General features: G+C 37.9%; 7 protein-coding genes across 10 annotated transcripts; 4 read left to right on the top strand and 3 right to left on the bottom strand.

The window, feature by feature from the left end:
* Nucleotides 1-2,147: 2,147 nt before the first annotated feature.
* LOC104744339 (putative Delta(7)-sterol-C5(6)-desaturase 2) lies at nt 2,148-3,480 on the bottom strand. Its single transcript, XM_010465372.3, has 3 exons — nt 3,139-3,480; nt 2,744-3,049; nt 2,148-2,663 (listed from the first exon to the last, which is right to left on the bottom strand). The coding sequence occupies exons 1-3, from the start codon at nt 3,356-3,358 to the stop codon at nt 2,362-2,364; spliced, it is 828 nt and encodes a 275-aa protein (XP_010463674.1). The 5' UTR covers nt 3,359-3,480; the 3' UTR covers nt 2,148-2,361.
* Nucleotides 3,481-4,270: 790 nt separating this feature from the next.
* On the bottom strand, nt 4,271-6,018 carry LOC104744338 (delta(7)-sterol-C5(6)-desaturase 1). Of its 2 annotated transcripts, none has more exons than XM_010465371.3 (3): nt 5,560-6,018; nt 4,938-5,243; nt 4,271-4,765 (listed from the first exon to the last, which is right to left on the bottom strand). In XM_010465371.3, the coding sequence occupies exons 1-3, from the start codon at nt 5,786-5,788 to the stop codon at nt 4,452-4,454; spliced, it is 849 nt and encodes a 282-aa protein (XP_010463673.1). In that variant the 5' UTR covers nt 5,789-6,018; the 3' UTR covers nt 4,271-4,451. The 2 variants fall into 2 exon arrangements, with proteins under 2 accessions (XP_010463673.1, XP_019092753.1); XM_019237208.2 differs by having other exon boundaries at nt 5,607-6,012.
* A 2,205-nt stretch (nt 6,019-8,223) lies between these two features.
* On the top strand, nt 8,224-10,541 carry LOC104744335 (mannose-6-phosphate isomerase 1). Its single transcript, XM_010465368.2, has 5 exons — nt 8,224-8,843; nt 8,973-9,140; nt 9,437-9,646; nt 9,765-10,031; nt 10,122-10,541. Exons 1-5 carry the CDS (start codon nt 8,505-8,507, stop codon nt 10,434-10,436), a joined length of 1,299 nt encoding a protein of 432 aa, XP_010463670.1. The 5' UTR covers nt 8,224-8,504; the 3' UTR covers nt 10,437-10,541.
* LOC104744336 (small ribosomal subunit protein eS7y) lies at nt 10,525-12,251 on the bottom strand. 2 transcript variants are annotated; one of them, XM_010465369.3, is made up of 5 exons: nt 12,125-12,251; nt 11,486-11,570; nt 11,312-11,385; nt 10,916-11,222; nt 10,525-10,825 (listed from the first exon to the last, which is right to left on the bottom strand). In XM_010465369.3, exons 2-5 carry the CDS (start codon nt 11,558-11,560, stop codon nt 10,709-10,711), a joined length of 573 nt encoding a protein of 190 aa, XP_010463671.2. In that variant the 5' UTR covers nt 11,561-11,570; nt 12,125-12,251; the 3' UTR covers nt 10,525-10,708. The 2 variants fall into 2 exon arrangements, with proteins under 2 accessions (XP_010463671.2, XP_010463672.2); XM_010465370.3 differs by having other exon boundaries at nt 12,102-12,227.
* Nucleotides 12,252-13,782: 1,531 nt separating this feature from the next.
* Nucleotides 13,783-15,736, top strand: LOC104744334 (uncharacterized). Of its 2 annotated transcripts, none has more exons than XM_010465366.3 (4): nt 13,783-13,973; nt 14,319-14,503; nt 14,600-14,669; nt 15,025-15,736. In XM_010465366.3, the coding sequence occupies exons 1-4, from the start codon at nt 13,962-13,964 to the stop codon at nt 15,301-15,303; spliced, it is 546 nt and encodes a 181-aa protein (XP_010463668.1). In that variant the 5' UTR covers nt 13,783-13,961; the 3' UTR covers nt 15,304-15,736. The 2 variants fall into 2 exon arrangements, with proteins under 2 accessions (XP_010463668.1, XP_010463669.1); XM_010465367.3 differs by having other exon boundaries at nt 13,969-14,068.
* Nucleotides 15,737-16,676: 940 nt separating this feature from the next.
* On the top strand, nt 16,677-18,246 carry LOC104744333 (LOB domain-containing protein 41-like). Its single transcript, XM_010465365.3, has 2 exons — nt 16,677-17,269; nt 17,434-18,246. Exons 1-2 carry the CDS (start codon nt 17,080-17,082, stop codon nt 18,042-18,044), a joined length of 801 nt encoding a protein of 266 aa, XP_010463667.1. The 5' UTR covers nt 16,677-17,079; the 3' UTR covers nt 18,045-18,246.
* Nucleotides 18,236-21,761, top strand: LOC104744332 (ubiquitin receptor RAD23c). The gene is made up of 12 exons (XM_010465364.3): nt 18,236-18,716; nt 19,227-19,388; nt 19,493-19,543; nt 19,705-19,772; nt 19,892-20,059; nt 20,147-20,324; nt 20,479-20,622; nt 20,720-20,785; nt 20,887-20,934; nt 21,023-21,135; nt 21,278-21,365; nt 21,468-21,761. The coding sequence occupies exons 1-12, from the start codon at nt 18,651-18,653 to the stop codon at nt 21,582-21,584; spliced, it is 1,269 nt and encodes a 422-aa protein (XP_010463666.1). The 5' UTR covers nt 18,236-18,650; the 3' UTR covers nt 21,585-21,761.
* The last annotated feature ends 144 nt before the right edge of the window (nt 21,762-21,905 follow it).

Raw genomic sequence — 21,905 nt, 5'->3', positions numbered from 1 at the left:
CCCAAAGATATTCAGAGGCTAAGGATTATGATGTGTGGTGTGATGCGATGAAAGAGGAGATTGGTGCGATGAAACGGACTAACACTTGGAGTTCGAGCAGTTTACCACCTAACAAGAAGGCTATTGGTTGTAAGTGGGTCTTTACAATCAAATATTTTGCAGATGGAAGCATAGAACGGTTTAAGGCCAGACTGGTTGCAAAAGGTTATACACAAGAAGAGGGTTTAGATTATGAAGAGACCTTCTCACCTGTTGCTAAGTTGGCTTCTGTTCGTTTGATGTTTATGATGGCAGCTAAGATGAATTGGTCTGTTAGTCAGATAGACATTTCTAATGCTTTCTTAAATGGAGATTTGGATGAGGAGATATATATGAAAGTTCCTCCAGGTTATGCAGAATTAACAGGCGAGGTCATGCCATCTAATGGAGTTTTGCGACTACACAAGTCAATTTACGGCCTGAAGCAAGCTTCAAGGCAGTGGTTTCTCAAGTTATCTGCTACGTTGTGTAGAATGGGATTCACGAAGTCAGTAGGAGAACATACTCTGTTCATCAAGTATGATTCTGGAGTTATCATGGGAGTATTGGTATATGTAGATGACATCCTTATTGTGAGCAGCAGTGATGATGCAGTGAGTGATTTCAAAGAGGAACTAAAATCATTCTTCAAGCTGCGTGATTTAGGACCTGCAAAATATTTTCTTGGTATCGAGATTGCACGGTCAGCTAAAGGTATCACTCTCTGTCAAAGGAAGTATATTTTGGAATTGTTATCTACAACAGGTTTCCTTGGATGTAAACCCAGTTCTACTCCAATGAATCCTGATGTGAAGTTAAACAAAGAAACTGGTATCTTGTTACCAGATTCTACAAGGTATAGAAAGTTGGTGGGGAAACTCATGTATTTGCAGATCACGAGACCTGACATAGCATTTGCAGTTAATAAGCTTTGTCAGTATTCTCATGCTCCTCGAGATACTCACATGAAGGCTGTTCAACAAGTTTTACAGTATTTGAAAGGAACGGTTGGACAAGGCATGTTCTATGCGGCTGATGCTAAGTTTGATCTGCGAGGGTTTTCTGATGCAGACTGGGGAACCTGCACTGATGATCGACGGTCTGTCACGGGATATTGTATGTTTGTTGGTGATTCTCTGGTTTCATGGAAATCGAAGAAGCAAGACACAGTTTCTCAAAGCTCTGCAGAATCTGAATTTAGAGCAATGGCATTGGCGACAAAGGAGCTCATTTGGCTTTCTCGTCTTCTGGTGGATTTGAAGGTCCCGTTTAAACCACCTGTTTATCTCTATGGTGATAACACTGCAGCTTTACACATTGCCAACAATTCTGTTTTCCATGAAAGAACGAAACATGTGGATTTGGATTGCTACAAGATCAGAGAAGAGATTGACTCTGGTTTTCTCAAGACAATGTATGTCAAAACAGGGTGTCAGTTGGCTGATGTCCTCACTAAACCACTACATCCAGCTCAGTTCATGGAAATAATCTCCAAGATGGGTGTTTACAACATTTTTGCACCTTCATCTTGAGGGGGGCTATTAGAGTATAGAATATACTTGTATATAGATAGGTTAAGGGCTCGGGAATGTCCGGTTTATTAGCTTAACTTAGATTGATTTAGTTAATCAATATTACTGGTTAATACCGGTTAAGATCACATGTATAGCATAAAGATCTTGTAACAAACTCTTGAGATCATTAATGAGAATCTGAGTTTATTCATCTTTCTCTCTCGATTCTGATTCAACTGATACTTTGGGAACGTAAACGTTGAGTTTAAGGTAATAGATGTAGAAGCACCAGAGGAAGCCGGAGATGAAGTAGAGTATGTTTCCGGCGAGGTAATTCCGGAGCCAGGTCTGGAGGAAATGTGGTAAAGTTTCCCATAGACTCGCCGGCAAAAGATGACTCAGAACGATTCGGTTGTAGAAAGTGGTCTCAGTGACGAAATGATTATGATGTGCCGCCATGAAAAAGCGCCGAGAGTAGTCAAACTGTGCTTAAGCGTTACTGGGCATGCGTTTGAGAGAGAGAGAAAGAGAGAGAGAGCTAGAGAGCTAAAGAGCTAGAGAGAGAGAGAGATGGCCAAGAGGAGGAGCTTTGAGATCTGTTGCTACAATTTCGAATATAACAAACTTATACTGTAATATCTATATAATGTACTTTATTACAACATAGAAAGAGGTTTAAGAGTGATTACAACATACACATGTCTATTTATTTAAGTACAACAAAGTGATTGTAAAGGTTTAAGAGTCACGACAACAACAACGTAACATATGAAAAGAGACATATGATCATATGAAGAAGAGACATATGAGCATTGAACATTCACACTTTTTATTTCTCCTTGAAACTGTCTTCTTCTTCTGCTAAAGGAGCCTTAAGAGAGCCAAACATCCAATCCATATATATGGTGTAGTGACCATAGTTATGCTTGTATGTCTTGTGGTGTACGGTATGGTATCCAGCACCCATTACTGGCCAGATGTCGCCGTGGATGCAGTCATGGATGTTTGCTGTCCATAACCCTTCCAAAAACAGAAGAATCAGGTGTGATCTGAGATGAATGGGCACGATGAACAGCGATATCACGTGCGGTAGTGACTGAATTATCCCGTCCAACGGGTGGAATGCGTACGCTGGAAAACCAAAAAAAAAAAAAAAAACGTCAAGTAAAAGAAGTCACACTATAGATGATACAACATAACTTGACATATACCAGAAAATGGAGAGATTGTCTTTTGCTTGTTGTAGATGTGATGGGTCGCATGGAGATGTTTATAGAGAAATTTATTGTCATGAAGCTCTTTGTGAATAAAATAAACCCCAAACTCAACTAAAGCAAGATAGAGAGCTATGTAGAGGAAACAGAGGAACCAGTTGAAATGGTCAACTGTAGAGTAACATAAGGTCCAACCATGTTCGACCATATACTCAGTGACAGTTGGAAGAAGACTTTGCCAAGGCATAGCCTTCATTGCCACAGATATATGCTTAATCATTGTCTTTCTTGTAGGGATAGATTCTGAACACAAAACACACAAGAAACAGAACTTTAAACCACAATTTTTTCAAATTCAAGGTAGATAACATCGTAATTTTTTAAAATGTCACCTTTGGGGACGTAAACGTTGAGTTTAACGTAGTAGATGTAGAAGCACCAGAGGAAGCCGGAGATGAAGTAGAGCATGTTTGCGGCGAGGTAATTCCGGAGCCATGTCTGGAGGAAATGTGGTAAAGGTTCCCACAGACTCGAAGGCAAAAGGTGACTCAGAACCATTTGATTGTAAAAAGAGGTCTCATTGACGAAGGGGTTATGATTTGCCGCCGCCATGAATAGCTAAACTGTGCTAAAGCGTTACCTGAAAATGTTTAGATAGTGAGATAAATCGCAAGCAGGAGGGACTCTCTAATTTATAGCTGCAGCAGGTTCAGAGAAAAACAATAACTTACAATATTTAAATGATTAATTTGTGAAGGTTATGTTGTGATTGATTTATTTATTCACTAACTCCAATTTCCAACAAAGTGATTAAAAAAGTTTAAGAGTCATGAGAAGAACAACATATGAAGAAGAGAAATGTGATCATGTAAGTTTTAATTTTCATCCTGATTTAAATGACTTTACATTAATTTATTGATTCACTGTTTCCAATTTCCAACAAAGTGATTAAAAAGGTTTAAGAGTCATGAGAAGAACAACATATGAAGAAGAGAAAATGTGATCATGTCAGCATTGAACATTCATTTTCCCTTTGCTTTTTCTCCTTGAAAAGTGCCTTCTTCTGCTAAAGGAACCTTAAGGGTGCCAAACATCTTCTTCTACTATAACGATCATAGTTAATTATGCTTGTATGTGGTATAGTATCATATATAAGCCAGATGTTACTATGGATGCTTGCTGGTCCATATCCCTCCCAAAAACAAAAGACTCAGATGTGTTATGAAATGATCAGCACTATAAACAGCCCTATCACGCTGCAGTACAGCCTGAAGTATTTCGTCCAACGGATGGAATGCGAGCCCTGGAAACCGAAATACCGGGTTTACGAAGTAAAGGATTCTCTATTGATACAACATTCTTGAGTTTGGATTGAGAACATAATAACTTGACATACCGGGTCTACTGGCCCAGTTAAATAAGTTGGTGGTGAAGATATTGGCAAAGCCCACAACAATTGGTGGCAATGTAAGTCAAAATCTTTGTTTCAAGGTTTTACAGTTAAAAGAAAAATGGAGTCTTATAGAGATGATCAAACATTTACCTGATTTAAACTAGACAGCAAAATGTGCAGTCAATGTTTCTAACAAAATAATTGGAAACAATAAGAGAGAGAGAGAGACACATGAAGAACAAGAATAGTTGAAACTTTGAACAAACAAGGAGCAAGCAAACAGACAAAAGACAAAAAACCAAGTGGGCGCTTTCACTTTGCTTTCTTGGAGCTGTCTTTGTTGTCATCTTCTTCTAAGAGAGGATCCTTAAGAGAGCCAAACATCCAATCCATCCATATGGTATAATGACCATAGTTATGCTTGTACGTCGTGTGGTGTATCGTATGGTATCCTGCACCCATTATAGGCCAGATGTTTCCGTGGATGCAGTCATGGATGTTCGCTGTCCATATAGCTTCTATAAACAAAAGACCTATATGGGTTGTGAAATGTATTGGCACTATAAACAGAGCTATCACATGCGGTATAGCCTGAAGTATCCCGTCTACTGGGTGAAACGCAAGCCCTGTAAAACAAAAAACGTAAGGAATATATATAGATGTCACATTCTCTGATAATTCATGATACAGTCCAAGGCTAATGCATAAGTCTTTCTCAGATGTTCACAAACTCTTGGTATGAAACTGAATGCTATCAATCTTTTAAATGACTAAAAGAGTATTAGGAATTAGACGTACCGGCAAAAGGAGAGAGTGTATTTTGCTTGTTGTAGATATGATGGGTGGCATGGAGAAGCTTATAAAGAGGCTTAATGTCATGAAGCTCTCTGTGCATCCAATAAATACCAAACTCAACGAAAACAAGATAGATGGCAATGTAAACAAAATAGAGGATCCAGCCGAATTCGCCTAGTCTAGAGTAGCATTTAGTCCAACCATGCTCGATCATATACTCAGAGACAGTTGGAAGAAGAGTGTACCACGGCATAGACTTCATTGCCACATACATTTGCAAACGCATAGCCTTCATTGTAGGAATGGCATCTGAAGCAAAAAAAAAAGCAGATCAAATAAATAAATAAATAAAAGATTTCAAAACTAAGACAAAAGCTTAGAGACATCTCAATTTTTTTTTTTCCAGGAGTTAAATGCCAAAGTAATAATGTAGAAGAAGATGTAACACTTTTCATTGGTTGCACAAGAAGTTATATCACATCCACATGATCCATCCACATCAAGAGAAATTGTTTTATACTAGGGTTAAATCCAAATCACAGAACAGTACAACGAAGAAGCCCCTTTCCTTAAAATGAAAAACTCCGGAAGCATAATGAGAATAACAAAAGTAGAAATGAAAGACCTTTGGGAAGGTAAACGTTAATTTTAAGGTAATAGATGTAGAAGCACCAGAGAAAGCCAGAGATGAAGTAGAGTAGGGTTCCGGCGAGGAAATTACGGAGCCACGTCTGGGGGAAATGAGGCAAAGGTTCCCAAAGATTCGCCGGCAAAAGATGGCTCAAAACGATCCGGTTGTAAAAAGAGGTTTCGTCCACAAACTGCATCAGATACGCATTCTCCACCGCCGCCATGGTGAATCGGGAAAAGATCTGTGCCGGAAAACACCAAAAAACAAAAAAAGATTTCGCCCGTTTGATTTGTACTTTACTTTTTTTTTCTGTCCTGAATCGGAAAGAAACACTAGTTCGTGCGAATGTTTTAGATTAGATGTGTGTAACAGAGAGTTTGATGTTTGACTATGACTAATCTAATCTGTCTATCCCTCTCTCTCTCATCTCATGTCATGTTCAGTTCTATCAATGGGAAAATTCTTTGGTTCGGTTTTATCGAAACAGCTGTATTTCGTTTTTTGACCCAGTATTTTGTTATATTTACATATTCCACCTTATACTTTGTAGATTGCATTATAATAAACCCACGTTACCAATACTCACCATGTTTATGAAAAGGTAGAGAGAATATTCAACATGTGTCAGTCACATAGAACCAAAACACATTTCGAAACTGACTCTTTCGCGTGTTTTTAGATTTTATGCGGGAGGTGAGTTATACAAGAAAATAGGGGTATGGGTGTTTCATTAAAAGTAATAATATAGGGGTGACATTTATAAAAACTAAAATCTAAGGGGGAGTTAGTTGTAAGAGAGAAAGAAGTAGGCGTTGATTAGTAGATAGATTGCGACGGGGAGGTATAAAAAGATGCTTGTTGGTCCAATTTGTACAGTTGGTGTTGTACTTGTTGTTTAGTCTATATTTATAAGATGACGTGCCCGCACGTGGAAGGGTACGAGCGACACCCGCCGTCAGAACGAATCATACGGCGTTGGATCCCCCCCCCTGATATTTTAATGGGCTACTAACATAACATAAGGCCCAAAATGTAAAACGCAAACCGAAATTTTTTCAACACAGAGCTACGTTAAGGAACTTAAGATTACGAAACTTTACTAATTACATGTTCAATATCCTTTTTCCCTCGTTTAACTAACCATGAACGAGTTTTTACTTTTTAACATTTCAGTTACGTATCTAGTGTTTGGTGTTGGATGTATGACGTATACAACGATATTAGGTCTGGGCGTTCGGATATTTGGATTGGATTCGGTTCAGATATTTCGGATTTCAGATTTTTTTGGATATTGGCTCAAACATCTATTTGGATATTGTTGGAGTCAGAAACAACAATTGAGAAAGAGAAATTAAGAAACAGAATATGGGCAGACTTTCGGTGTAAATCGACAAGAACATTGAAGAACAGTAAACTGGATTTTTTTGTATTGATCTCGTATATTGAATTGCTAGAAAACTACATGTCTCGAACACTTTACAAAAGCTGATTATTTAAACTAAATCCTTAACGAGATTCCTCCGAAATCTCTTCCCCTGATCTCACTCCCGATCATCACCAAGAAATCCTGAACTCCTGTTTGGTTGACTCTGTCCTCCTAGAATCCAAGCTCTCTTTCTGGGCCTTTGCCAGGCCCAATTGTCGGATCGACACCTGCGCCTTAGTGGGCTTATCAGTTGGGCCTTTATTGAGCGAAACCCAACACCAACAGATATTTAAAAAATTCGGATTGGTTTCGGTTCAAATAATTCAAATTTTGGATCGGTTTAGATATATTGTCAATAACCAAAATTAAACCAAATTTATTGGATAAAGTTTTATTCAGATATTTTTTAATCCAATTGTATCAAAAAACATACTAACTGAGTATGTGAAAAAAATAGAAATGAAACAAATAACAAATTTAAAGTTCAAACTAACATAAAATTATACCAATACATAAAAGTGTGACGTACTAACATCCAAAGTGAAACATAAGACCGTGTCAATGTTAAAAAATAAAAACCAAAGTAAACAATAACGTGGATATAGGAGTATATCTACGATTTGTGTATATTGTATATAGTTAGGTGTGTATAATTATATCTATGATTCATGTATATCATATATAGTTACGTATACATTTATCTTTATAAAGTTGTTTCTTATATTTTCGGTTATATTCGGATATCTATTGGATATTGGTCGGATCGGATTTAATCCGATATCCAAAAGTAATGAAAACAAAAACCGATCGATTATTTCTTTAATTTCGGCTTGGTTTTTATCCGATTTTTTCGGTTTGGATACGGATTTTATGCCGAGACCTAGACGATATGATTCAAATACTCACTCAAACGCATCGGCCTGATTTTTTTTCCGATTTATAAAATTAGATTCTATTCTGGTATCATTTTTATTTGTTTCTCACAACATAGAGTGAGATCTTTTAACATTTATTGAATAAAAAGAATGAATTTGGAATTAGCGTACCACAATAATGAGAACGTTTTGAACATTTTTGAAATATTTCGGTTACATTTTGTCGGTTTAGTAAAAAACTATGAAATGTAATTGAGACGTGAGAGTGAGTCATCATAAGAGTCCACGTGGACAGCTAGCAAACGGCCCACTAACCACGGATGGACGTTAATTCCGTCGGCAAAACACGTGATTTCTTATAACATCTGTCACTTTTCCACTTTCTTAAGCTAAACATCTCAACCCCACATTTATAATTGTTTTCAACTTTTGACCCCCATACTTTTGAATTTGCAATCATACCTTCCTCTGTTTATAAAAACTTTGAAAATTTTCCACGATTCGGGTAAAGAAAAAAGCTCCGAGTCTTCTTCCATTGACATGGGCGCTTAGCTTATAATATATAGTTTTTAGATATTTTACATATATCTCCGAGACACGGATTTAGAGATTCGTGATCGTGAGAGTTGTGGTGTGAAATGGAGATCGTAACTGTCGTTAAGGCTAATGGCGGTTGTGAAGCGGATCGACGACGGCTTCGCCGATTGAGATGCTCTGTTAAGGATTACGATTGGGGCAAAATTGGATCGGATTCACTCGTTTACAGGGTTTATGCAGCCAACTCAGATGTTCAGATCGATCCCACACGACCTTACGCTGAGCTTTGGATGGGGACTCACGAGTCTGGTCCGAGTTACTTGGAGGATGCTGATGGATCCAATGGCGTGACCCTCAGATCGTGGATTGCCGAAAACCCTAAATCACTAGGTAATAGGGTTTTGGAGAAATGGGGTTGCGATCTCCCCTTCCTCTTCAAGGTACAGACTTTATATATACATTGCCACCAAAGTCTCTGCATTTTATGATTTGAATCTGTACTGTTGAGTTCTTTTATGTTTTGTGAGTTGCAGAATTGTGTGATTCAAAATTTTTGTAATGTTCGGTAGGTGTTGTCGGTGGCAAGGGCTTTGTCGATTCAAGCACATCCTGATAAGAAATTAGCAAAGAAAATGCACAAAGCTCATCCTAATCTTTATAAAGACGACAATCACAAACCTGAAATGGCTTTGGCCTATACTCAATTCGAGGCTCTCTGTGGGTTTATTCCTCTTCAGGTATCATTTCTCATTTCTTTAAGTCTTTGTTTTTTTGACATAAGAGATGAACCTATGCAATGGCCCACTTAGTTTCCCAATTTTGACAATCATGTTGCTTGGTCTAGTCGTCTAATTTCCATTATGTGTTAGTGACTGTAGTGTCTCCTTCCCTATTGCTCTAAGTTTGAGCCTAAGGTTCTCTGGTTATATCCCAAATATGATCACATTAGTTTGATTTTGGAGAGCAGCTCTATGAAATCTCTGGTATATGTTTTTCATGATTTAGTTTCTTCTTTTACGTACCAATGTTGCAGGAGCTTAAGAGTGTCATTCGGGCTATTCCAGAGATTGAAGAACTTGTTGGGAGTGAAGAAGCAAACCAAGTGTTCTGTATCAGTGAACATGATGAGGAAAAAGTGAAATCTGTTGTCCGAACAATCTTCACCCTGCTAATGTCTGCAGATCCTGATACAACAAAGAAAATCGTATTCAAACTAAAACGTCGTCTGCATATGGAGAGTCAGGTCAGCCATCTGACTGCCCTGTTACCGTCTACTTTGCTTGATTTTAAATTTTGTAATGATCTTTTTCTTTTAATTCCCCTGTGAATGCCACTGCCTGAAACCTTCTCTATTTACGCAGGAACGCCAACTGACAGACAAGGAACGACTTGTTCTGAAGCTAGAGAAGCAATATCCAAATGATATTGGAGTCATATCCGCATTCTTCTTCAACTATGTGAAACTCAATCCCGGCGAAGCCTTGTACCTCGGTGCAAACGAGCCCCATGCATATTTATTCGGTGAGTGCATTGAGGTCATGGCGACTTCAGACAATGTAGTAAGAGCTGGCCTCACTTCCAAGCCTCTGGATATTCAATCACTCTGTTCCATGCTCTCATATAAACTGGTAAACCCTTAAATTTTAAAATTAAACTCAATATCACAACACAAAGTTAGTTTACAGATGGGTTACTGAGGTCTTATTTCTGAGTTTCAGGGATATCCTGAAATTCTAAAGGGATCAAGGATTCGACCATACATCACAAGATACCTCCCGCCATTTGAAGAGTTTGAAGTTGATCTGTGTGATCTTCCCTCTGGAGCCTCCACGGTGTTTCCCTCTGTTCCAGGCCCTTCTCTTCTGCTTGTTCTCCAAGGTGAAGGAAGAATGTCTACAGAAGCTTCAGCAGATGGGATTTCAATGGGAGATGTTTTATTTGTGCCTGCAGATACCGAGATTCACTTGAGGTCTTCATCCGACTTGAAGTTGTACAGAGCAGGAGTGAACAGTAGGTTTTTGTATTCTCTATAGTGAAACTACACACAAGTATTTATTTTCAGCTATTGTATGATTTAATTGAAGTGTCGATCACAATTGTGCCCTGAAATAACAAATTCGATATGGAATTTTTTTTGATATTATGTTTCAAAACCATGAATGCTAGCAGAACAAAAGGGTCTTGTGAAATAGAAACTTTAAGAAAGATTGCGAAGTTGCTAAAACAGAGTTTTACTCCCAAACAAGCAAAACATAACCAAAAGCATTCTATCCGACAAAAATGAATAAAACAACCATTCATCTCTTCAAGCTTCAGTTGGGTACTCGAAAACGACATCTCTTCCTGTAAGTTTCCTGTACACGCCAATCATTGTCTCCAGCTTGTACTCAGTGTCGTTCTTCTGCTTAATGTCCAAATAGACCTGCCCAAAGATAAAAGGGGGATGAGACATTGTTTAAGACCAGTTTATTAAAGCACTGGAAGAAGATCAATGAGGTTTTAAACTCATTACCTTGGTGATCTTGGTGCCATCAAGACGGTATCTGGTTCGCTTTCCTACAATCTCAGCAGGGTAAGCGACATCCTCGAGCATAGCTTCATGGACAGAAGTAAGAGTTCTGTTGCGTGGTCTCTGAGCAGCTGAGCCTTTCTTAGGGGGACGCATGATTCTTCTGGTAGCAACAAAGACGACATCCTTTCCACTGAACTTCTTCTCAAGCTCTCTGACAAGACGGAGATGAATCTTACGGAAAGCTTTCCTCAGTCTGAACGGAACAAAGATCACAACAGCCTTGCGATTGCCAGAAATATCCATGGGCCTGAATAAAGAAATAAAAGGAGACAGTTTAAGTGGGGAAACCAATAACGAAGATCCTTCCAACCAAACCAAACAAAACAAGAAACATACACTGCTTGGTTGATGTAGAGATCTTTCAACTCGCTTTTCAGTTCCTGGTTGGTATTCTCCAAGTCAAAGAAAGCCTGCAACAAAATGAAATCAAACATTTGATCGATGAGCAACAAAATAAAAAAGCAAAATCAAAGCATTTTACACACCAAAGAAAACAAGATAAGCAATAACCTGAGCAACTTGCTCTTCAAACTCAGTTGGTGCCACACCCTTATCCTTATGGATCTTGTTCTGAGCGGAAAACATCTTCACAGATCTACAACATAACAAAAAGATAGCCAAATCAATATTTGGTGACAAAAGGTAACTTACATGATTGTAATGAGACTACAAAGCTAGCAAATGCAATTTCAGCTTGCAACTAAACTAAATCTAAAGACTGCTCAAATTGATTTTGATCAACATTTCCAAAATCAGGACAGACAATTAAAATCACATATCTTTCGTCGGAAAAATTATTTCTTTTACAACTTTACTGAAGCAGAAGTACTCAGTATTATCACCCCTTATAACTAAATTACGCAGCAAAATACAAAGTAGAGACATTTTATCACAACAAAGTTTTCATAACCCTAGAGGAACATCTCTATTCATTCATTGATCAAACAAAGTAAGCAGATCAACCTACTTGTAAACCCCCACTGAACTATACACCTCACTAAAACTAATCACTTTCTCGAAAAAAAAATCACGACGATTCGATTTAGCCTCAAAACAAGAAGACCCATTTCGTGGATTACGCAGAAACGATACTACCCAGTGAAAGGAAACGTTTTGAAGCGTGTACCAGTTAAAGAAAAACGAAACAACCTTTGAAGGTGAGAAAAAGGTTTACGGCTTTCAGAGCTTTCGTCTTCGAGAGAGGGGCGACACAAATCTGATGAAGCAAACCTTTATATATCAAGGGTTTTTCTTGAGACCCCTATTTTGGACGGTCTGGATTTAATCTTTACTGTTTATAACCCTTACTGGGCCTTTTGATGGGTTCTTAATTTTAATGGGCCTTCTTATATTTTCTTTTTCAAACTAGCCCATTATGATACTAAAATATATAGTTTTTTTTACCCAAACCAAAAATAATATATGCTTTTATAGTTTTACTTTTATACCACGAATTTATATATAGGTCAATCTTAAGAGAAACGAATATATTATATACATTTTTATCACCATTTAATCCTCTACAAATTTTTAAAAATTAAATGTTTGATGGTTTATAAGTTACACAATTAACGAGTTGCGGCCGACATAAGAAAAATATATGTACAAACCGACTTACGTTACGAGCTATATATATAGGAAAAAAGATGACTAACTACATGAAGTATTGGAGAATGCATGGTCACACATGCCAAGTATAATATTGTATCATCAACTACATGAAGTATATGTATTGCATGGCCACATGCATGAACTATATGACGTTATGTGGTTAACACCATAGACATACAATCCGGTACACCGGTCGAATGATTCCGGCAAAGACCGACATTGACTCCAGCGTTGACCAACATTGACCAAAAAAAATTGTATTTTAATATTTTCTATTAAAAAACAAAATAATAAATTATTATATTAAATTATATATGGGTTTTCATGATCAGAAAACACATTCTATTCAATATCTAATTATTTCTATATCTCTAATGTATTCATTCTTATAATTAGTTACTTTTATTTTTGAAGCTAAACTAATAGTTAAATAAAATTATTAATAATTATTTTCAAGAAATATATATATATATATATATATAACATATGTAATTATTAATGATTATATATATATAAATCTCTGATCATCATATTATTTAAAATTTTAAATACTACAAGAATCAATAAAATCAAATTCAACTATTTTCATTAGAAAATAATATGCAAAAGATTTGAGTATATGACTCTTTACTTTAAAATTTGCATGGTAAAGAGTATACAAAATTTTAGATACTCTTTGGTATAAAAAAAATTTACATACTCCTAATAACATGTAAACAATAACAAAAAAATTAACACTATTTACTTTTAATAGATAAAATATAATGATACATAATTATTTTCAATATATAATATAAGGACATTTGCAAAAATTTAAGATATTTAGATATTGAATAGAATGTTTTCTAATCATGAAAGTTCATAAATAATTTAATATAGTAATTTATTATTTTGTTTTTTCATAGAAAAAAATTAAAATACAATTTTTTTTGGTCAATGTTGGTCAACGCCAGAGTCAATGTCGGTCTTAGCCAGAATTATTCGACCGGTGTACCGGATTGTATGTCTATGGTGTTGACCACATAATGTCATATACTTCATGCATGTGGTCATGCAATACATATACTTCGTGTAGTTGAGGATACAATATTATACTTGGCATGTGTGACGATGCATTCTCTAATACTTCGTGTAGTTACCCATCTTTTTCCATATATATATATATATCAATTTGTCCACAAATACGAATAAACGACGTGAATAAGCAAAAATCACCAAACGACATCGCTTTTGATTGACAAAAACCTTAATTCACATTTTTTGGTTTTCCTACAGTCGCATCATTTATAAAGTGCATTCATAGCCGCTCTCTCTGTTTCCTCCTTTCTTCTCTCGCTACCCTCTCATCCTTATCGCCGCTGTTTCGTCGCCTTGAATGAGTTATCAGGTTTACTTTTCTCTCTATCTCCTTCTTCTTATTCTTCTTCATTCTCCGTTTATGGCGTATCTCTCAATTTTTCTTTGTGATTTTCTTTGAAAAGGGTTTGTTGGGCAGATCTTTATCTTGTTCGTTTTCTTTGGGTCTTGTGAAAATTTTCCGTTTTTAGTATAGTCAAATACTTCTTTTTGGTGTTCCTTTGATTTCTAATATTTCTATGAAAATTGGTTTCTTTTAGTCAAACGTATTCGTTGGCATTTTCTGTTTTGAAAAAAACACCCTTTTTATATCCTAATCCCTTCTGATTAATTTCAAATTGCAAAAATCTAATTTTTGTTTCATTTTGATGCACAGATTAGGCGTTCTTCTGTGGATAAAAGTGGTTCGAAGATGAATCATTGTAACCTTCAGCAGAACGCCTTCATCATGTCTCGTGACGAATCCAGAGGTTTTGTTTCTCCCATCTTTTGTGATCCTATGGACTCTGTTGTTTGTCCTAAGCCACGTCGCCCTGTTCACCCCCTTAGGTTACATTATAGGTGTAAAGTCTATTCCTTTTTGTTTATCTGGACATCATAATGGTTTAAGTAACAAAATGTTGATTTGATTTTGCTTTTTTCTTTTGGGATTGACAGTCAATCAGGAGCTGCTGATGCATGTGATTCTAAAGCCGGGGAAGACCTTTTGGACATAATTCGTAGAAAGGTTCGTTCTTTTTTCAATATGTATGTTTCAGAGCGGCGCATTGAAGCAATGTCTATTGCATTTCACTTGTCTTCCTTTGTTTGTTTTCCTTTATTGGAGTTCTCTGTATAGAAATCATCAACACTAAGTTACATAGTTGGTTTGCTTATCTTTGTGGGTTATGATGTTTTGTTCCATATAACGTAGACCGAAGTATGTATGATGTTCAAAGCTCTTCATTGTTTTAGTTTGCATATCGAATCAATTCTTTGATGCGTATAGAGATTGATCTTTAGTTGAATCTGTGAAGCATTGTCCTTATATTGTGTGTATTTGAGGTCTAAACTATGATTCTTGTCTTCTTCTTTCTTTACAGGAGGAATCAGGATCCTTTGTAGCTTCATCACACCCATTTTTTCTTGGCTCTCCCCCGAGTAGAGCAGCGAACCCTTTAACTCAAGATGCACGCTTTGGAGATGAGAAACTCAACCCTATCTCACCCTCACTCTCCCCTCTTCTTTCATCTTCATCTCGTGTCAAAGGAGGAGGTTGTGGTAGAGTGAAGTATGGTGTGAAACCAGCAACTGTTAGAGTAGAAGGGTTTGATTGCTTGAACAGAGACCGCCAAAACTCAAGCATCTCTGCCATGGCCTAGAAGAAGAAGAAGAAGACGAAGAAGAAGGAACAGAGAGATTCACAAAGTGTATATAAAATCCGGAACCAAGACTCCAGTGTTTGAAGCAGGTATATATATTTTTGAAGACGATGAGGAAACAGAGGATTGAAAAGATCATCAGTTAATGCTTTTACTTCAGTTTTTTTTTGTTACTATTGATGAGGTCAATGTTGTGTATATGAGATTTTTATCGATATGTATATAAATATCTACCTTGAGGTAAGATGGAAACTTGATGTGTTAAGTTTTCTTCTTTTTTTTTCCTTGTGTCTCGTTGTAACATATTAAAAGCTATTTGGAGTGTTGTTCTCCTTTGTATAGTAACGTTTCTTCTTCTTTTTTTTCTTTTTGGATATTCACAAGCTTTGTAAATTGTAATTTTGATAAATTCAAAATGTTAAATGCTTTTGTATTTGTGGTATTCTTTGGAGAATCTAGTTGTCTTGTCTAGAGAAGAAATGGAACGGGAAAGAATGGGAGGGTCCGAAAGGGAGTCACCCGTCGTTGACTACGTAACGTGACGCTTAGGAATTACGAACGGTCTGTTCAACAAAGAAGGTTCTTTAATATTGTCGTGAACAAAACCTTCTAATTAAATGAAACCCATAGATTAGATTAGACTAATGAATTTTGTTTTGAACTTCTAAAAGTTAAGACCAGTTAGATAACCCAAAAACCATGGATATAAAAATTTCAGTGGAAATATGATACCGGATGATGTGTGAAAAATGCGATATGGTTTGTTTATGTTGTAAAATGTTTACATGGATCTTTAGAAATTACACGACAGAATCCATAAACTCAAAGCAAACACGTATTCTGGTGTACAAAAATTAAAGGTGTTACGGAAGAATAGACTATTGGTTAATAAACTATAGAAGTGGAGGGGAAAAAAGAATTAAAGAGATAATTTTCTTAATGTATACTTATAATTTAGTTAAAGATGATTTAAGATTACGTTAATACGAAACCGTCGGCGAAGAGAGTCACAAAAAAGATCCGCCCACAGTGAGAGGAGAAGAAGAAAAGATAAAAAAAACCAGAAACCGGAAACCAGTCAATTGTTTTGGGACATAAGTTAGAAAAGCGGTGTTGTGTAATAAGGATGGGATTATTTTTCCAGAAAACCAGGAGCTAAGTGTGGGCCCAATTTCTCCTCTCTAATGACTCGAATCCCATCTGGATGAAAATTACGTGGCGACTCGACTAAACTTCTCACGCGCGACCGTGAAAGCCACGTGTTTTTGTCTTTTCAAAATCCCAGCATTCAAGGATAGAGTCATTTAAATGCTATGTGCACGTGTATGACACGCGCATGGGGATGAAAACAAAACTTGGGGAAGAAAACACAAGAAGCAAAACCTTGAATCAGGGCAAAAAAAAAACAGCGGCGGTTCTGGGAGAAAATTAGAAGGATTTCGTGGAATCAAAAAGACAAAAACACCCTTGTCTTTAGAAGAAAACTGCTCTTCTTATCTTGTTTAATCTTTTGTCTTCTCTCTTCTAAACATACCCTTGGTTTTATAATCTCTCCGCTCTCCCAAAAACCCAGGGGCTTCTTAAACGCACACACAATCCCCTTTAAAGCTTCCTTCTTCTTTCTTATATATTTTAGCGAATCTTCATTCACCAACTCCCACATAATCTCTCCGAGATACCTTCATAAACCAGAGACAAAAAAGGGTTTCAATCAACTGTTTTGTTGGTTTGGGTTTCGATCAGTTGTTGTTTACTGTAAGCAAATCGAATTCGAAGATGCGGATGAGCTGTAACGGATGCAGAGTTCTTCGAAAAGGGTGTAGTGAGGATTGTAGTATAAGACCGTGTTTGTCTTGGATCAAATCGCCTGAAGCTCAAGCTAACGCTACCGTCTTCCTCGCCAAGTTCTATGGCCGTGCTGGACTCATGAACCTCATCAACGCCGGTCCCGATCACCTTCGTCCTGGTTAGTGGTTTTCTACACCAAAACGTCGCCGTAGAGTTTAAGGGACTTTTTTGTTTAAACCGACGCCGTTTTTTAGATGGCAGTAGTGAATTCTATTTTGAAACGATACCGTTTGGGGTAGGTTATTTTTTTAACCAAATTAGGGTTAATTTTTATTTCCGCAGGGATATTCCGATCGTTGTTGCACGAAGCTTGTGGGAGGATTGTGAATCCTATCTATGGTTCAGTGGGGTTGTTATGGTCGGGAAATTGGCAGCTTTGTCAAGACGCCGTTGAGGGTGTCATGAAAGGGGAGCCGATCACTGAGATCGCCACAGACGCGGCGACGATAGGCCAAGGTCCGCCGCTTAAGAGCTACGACATCCGACATAACTCCAAAGATGATAACTCCGCCGCCGCTGCGGCTACTGGTTCTACCGATCTTAAACAAGGGAAAACTCGCCGGGCAAAGAGGGTCGCGGCCCTTGAGAAACAGTCGGAATCGGATGGAAAGTCCGGCGGCGGTGAGGCTAGTCACGAGTCATCGTTGAGTCATCAGTCTGAAGTAGTGGCTGGTCATGAAGGAGAGAGCAAGGAATCTGAGAGCAATGCCTCTGAGGTTTTGGCATTTTCGCCGCCGGCTGTTCAGGGATCCGGCGAGATTAAGCTTGACCTAACTCTAGGGCTTGAGCCGGTGTCACGTGAGTATGACGTGGTGCCTGTGAAGAAGAGAAGGATCGGCGTTTTTGGCACGTGTCAGAAGGAGAGCACGTGTAAGACTGAGCTTGTGCTCTAAGCTCCGTTTCCAGCTCTCTCTCCGTAGAAGTTTTGCCGTTTTGCCCGCAATCAGCTCAATTCGGTTCGGCTTTGATCATCGTCAAGCCGAGCCGGTAACTTTTTAATATAATTTTCCAAAGATAAGAATAGCCAGTAACTATTTTAATGTACAAACTTATTTGCAGAGAGTAATTCAAGAATTGGCTGAGATATTATTATTATTTCTTTAGTTTCTTTTACTAAAAAAGCTCAAATTATAAACAGGGAATCAAAAAAAAGAGAAAAAATTATAATAAAATCAAAATTGGATTGAAGTGAAAATATTATTTTGGGCCTAACATCCAAGAGTCATTATGGGCTTATCTATTGACGACGGAAGGTAGTCAGGAAACTGTCAAGACGACGTGGCAAATTTTCATTGGATTGAGAACGGCTGACTTGGCAGAGTTGAAAGCAGAAGCCATGTGCTTCGGGCCACAATCGAGTGAGGAGATATCGAGGGAACACGATCTTCTTCTTTCTCTCTTACCTACTCGCTTTGTCTCTCCCTTCGCCGGCGGCGATCAATTCGAACGGAATTTTTGCCGGAGAAAACGGTCACCACTGGGAAGGGAATTGTGCCGATATGAAGATATTTGTGAAAACTCTCAAGGGGACTCACTTCGAGATCGAAGTTAAACCCGAGGATTCGGTATGCCAATTTCTTCCACTGATTGTTTCCTTACTTGTTAGTTAATTACGTATCCGAGGGATTGGATTTGGTTTAGTTTGGTTTATGACATTATTTCGTGATCTGAGAGTAAGTTCTTGCAAGTGGACTTTGGTAATTTCGAGGTTTCTTAAGAGAATCTATACATACCATACCAGCAATCTTTGTGTATGGTTATTTCACTGTTCGTACTAGGAAATTAGCTCATCTCCTTTGCATTTGAATTGTGTTTGTCACTAGGTTTGGATATATTACCTTCTCCTGCTTCTCTTAGTTGTTTTCCCAATTGGGAATTTCAGTCTTTCTTTCACTGAACTGAGACTTTTAAAATTTAAAAGCATTTGTTATTTGATGATCTGACTTTAGTTTTCTGATGATCATATGTGAGGTTACTAGTTTGTTGTTGGTTGTAGATGTGACTGACATTTTCTTATCTTTCTATGCATTTGACTATGTTTCTTGGACTTGTGATGGTAATATATTTACATTCAGGTTGCTGATGTGAAGAAGAACATAGAGACTGTACAGGGTGCAGATGTATATCCTGCTGCGAAACTGATGCTTATTCACCAAGGTAAAGTGCTTAAAGATGAGACAACAATTGAGGAGAACAAAGTTGCTGAGAACAGTTTTATTGTCATTATGATGGCCAAGGTGCGTTTTGGATCTGGAAACAAAAGTAATTGTGTTTTTTTTTTTCCTGTTTAGCTTTTTGATTGCCTGATGCTCATCTTTGCTCTCTGGTGCTAAACATGTAGAGTAAACCTGCTTCAACTGGAGCATCTAGTGCATCTGCTGGCACACCGCAGGTGAGTTGGTTCTGTTGTTATAACATCATTATATAGGCTGAGATGCTGCAACTTGGGTTTTTATGAAACTCTTGCCTCAGCAACTAATGAAAGTATCAAATGTTCTTTTAGAAAATTTATCTTCTTGTTTGTTGATTGATCTACATTTTGTGTTGGTTCAGGCCAAGTCGATACCTCCCTCAACATCACAGCCTTCAGTTTCTACTCAGACTGCGGCTTCTGTAGCAACGTGAGTTTTCGAGACAAGTTGTACTTTCTTTTTGAAATTTACTGGAATCTGTCTGAAAATATTGTGGTTACATTCTATCCTAAAACTCATTTTCAATCCCCAATTCTTGAACTGTGCAGACCAGTGGCCCCTGCACCGACACGTCCGCCACCACCTGCACCGACACCGGTACCCACACCTGCACCTGTAGCTGCAACTGCAACTGAAACTGAAACTGTGACTGTACCTGAACCTGTGCCTGCTACTATACCGGAAAGCACTCCTGCAGCAGACTCAGCTCCTGTGGGGTTAGTACCTTTGCTATCTACATCTTCTGCTCATTTCAGAAACTAACCTATTCTTGTTATGTTCCTTATTTGTTTTGGTTGAGATAGAAGTCAAGGTGATGTTTACGGACAAGCAGCATCAAATCTAGCCGCTGGAAGTAATTTAGACAGTACCATTCAGCAAATACTTGACATGGGTGGAGGAACCTGGGATCGTGACACTGTTGTTCGTGCACTCCATGCTGCATTTAATAACCCTGAAAGGGCTGTGGAATATCTTTACTCTGTGAGTTCATTTATTTGTATGAATTTGCTGTAGATTTGTGTCCTTTCATGCAACTTTGTCTAAGAGGCATGTTTTGGTGATAATCACGATGCCTCACTAATCATAATGCCTTGAATGAGAATATATAAGTTTAACATCGAAATTTGTGTCTTAGGGGATCCCTGAGCAAGCTGAAGTTCCAGTTTTCCGTGCTCCAGCTAGTGGTGGACAGCCAGGAAATCCTCCAGCACAGACTCAGCAACCCGCAGCAGCACCCGCAAGTGGTCCTAATGCAAATCCGTTAGATCTCTTCCCACAGGTAATACGCCTTAAGATAGAAAGCGGACTTGGTTCATTCAAACTCTATATTATATATGGGTGTGTAATAACTAAAATATACTCTTTATCTTTGACAGGGCTTGCCAAATGTTGGCGGAAATCCTGGTGCCGGAACACTTGACTTCCTGCGCAACAGCCAACAGGTATAAACTGTTTTTTTTCTTACTTACTTACATTTGCGTACAGAATCAGTATATCAGACATCAATGTGTTACGTAAATACTATTATTCTGGTGTATATTAGTTCCAAGCTCTGCGAGCAATGGTGCAAGCAAACCCTCAAGTTCTGCAGGTATGTTGATCCAATTGAGAACTGAAATCATTGTCAGTTTCCATTGAATATCTCGCTTCAAATGATTTTGTCCACGCGTTTTCTGCAGCCTATGCTTCAGGAACTGGGAAAGCAAAACCCAAACTTGATGCGGTTGATTCAAGATCACCAGGCTGACTTCTTACGCTTAATAAATGAACCTGTTGAAGGAGGGGGTGAAAGGTATGTATAATCCTGGTGTTATGATGATTATTTTACGATTATGACTCATCTGTGATACACATCAAAACCAAAACACGATGAGGCATTTGATTACCTAAGCCGTGATTCCTTTCTTGGATAATTTGTGCATTGTATAATTCAGTGGCAATATCCTTGGCCAATTGGCGGCGGAGATGCCACAGCCACAGGCGATTCAAGTCACACCTGAGGAACGCGAAGCAATTGAACGGGTATGTTCCTTTTTCTCTAGAACTTTGATATTCCCCCTTAAGAACAATGTTTGTATCACTCTTTTTATGGACCAACTCGGCTTCGCATTGATAATAAAACAGCTTGAAGCAATGGGATTCGAGAGAGCACTGGTATTGGAAGTGTTCTTTGCGTGCAACAAGAACGAAGAGTTGGCTGCAAACTATCTTTTAGATCACATGCATGAGTTCGAGGAATAAGCTTCTACAGAAGAAACTTACCTTTCTCTATTCTTGTCAATGGTCCATATGTTTACCTATATATATTTGTGGGATGCCAAATTTGAACCAGAGACGACATTTCCATGATCTCCGTCACTTTGTCTATGCTCATGGCTCAGTTCTCAGTTTAAAATGCAGCTCTTTCTTTGTATTGTCTTTGATCGTCGTTAGTCCCTACTTTTACAAAATTGTAATGTTTATTATATGTATGTGCCTAAATAGTAACAATATATATATATATAATTAATGTAAGTTATCCTCACAAGGATGCATTTAGGCATGTCAATTAGGGCCAAAGCC

This window comes from Camelina sativa, chromosome 15, assembly GCF_030686135.1.
Source record: "Camelina sativa cultivar CO46 ecotype springtype chromosome 15, ASM3068613v1".
Taxonomy (NCBI): Eukaryota; Viridiplantae; Streptophyta; class Magnoliopsida; order Brassicales; family Brassicaceae; genus Camelina; species Camelina sativa.
This window is presented reverse-complemented; position numbering and strand designations above follow the sequence as displayed.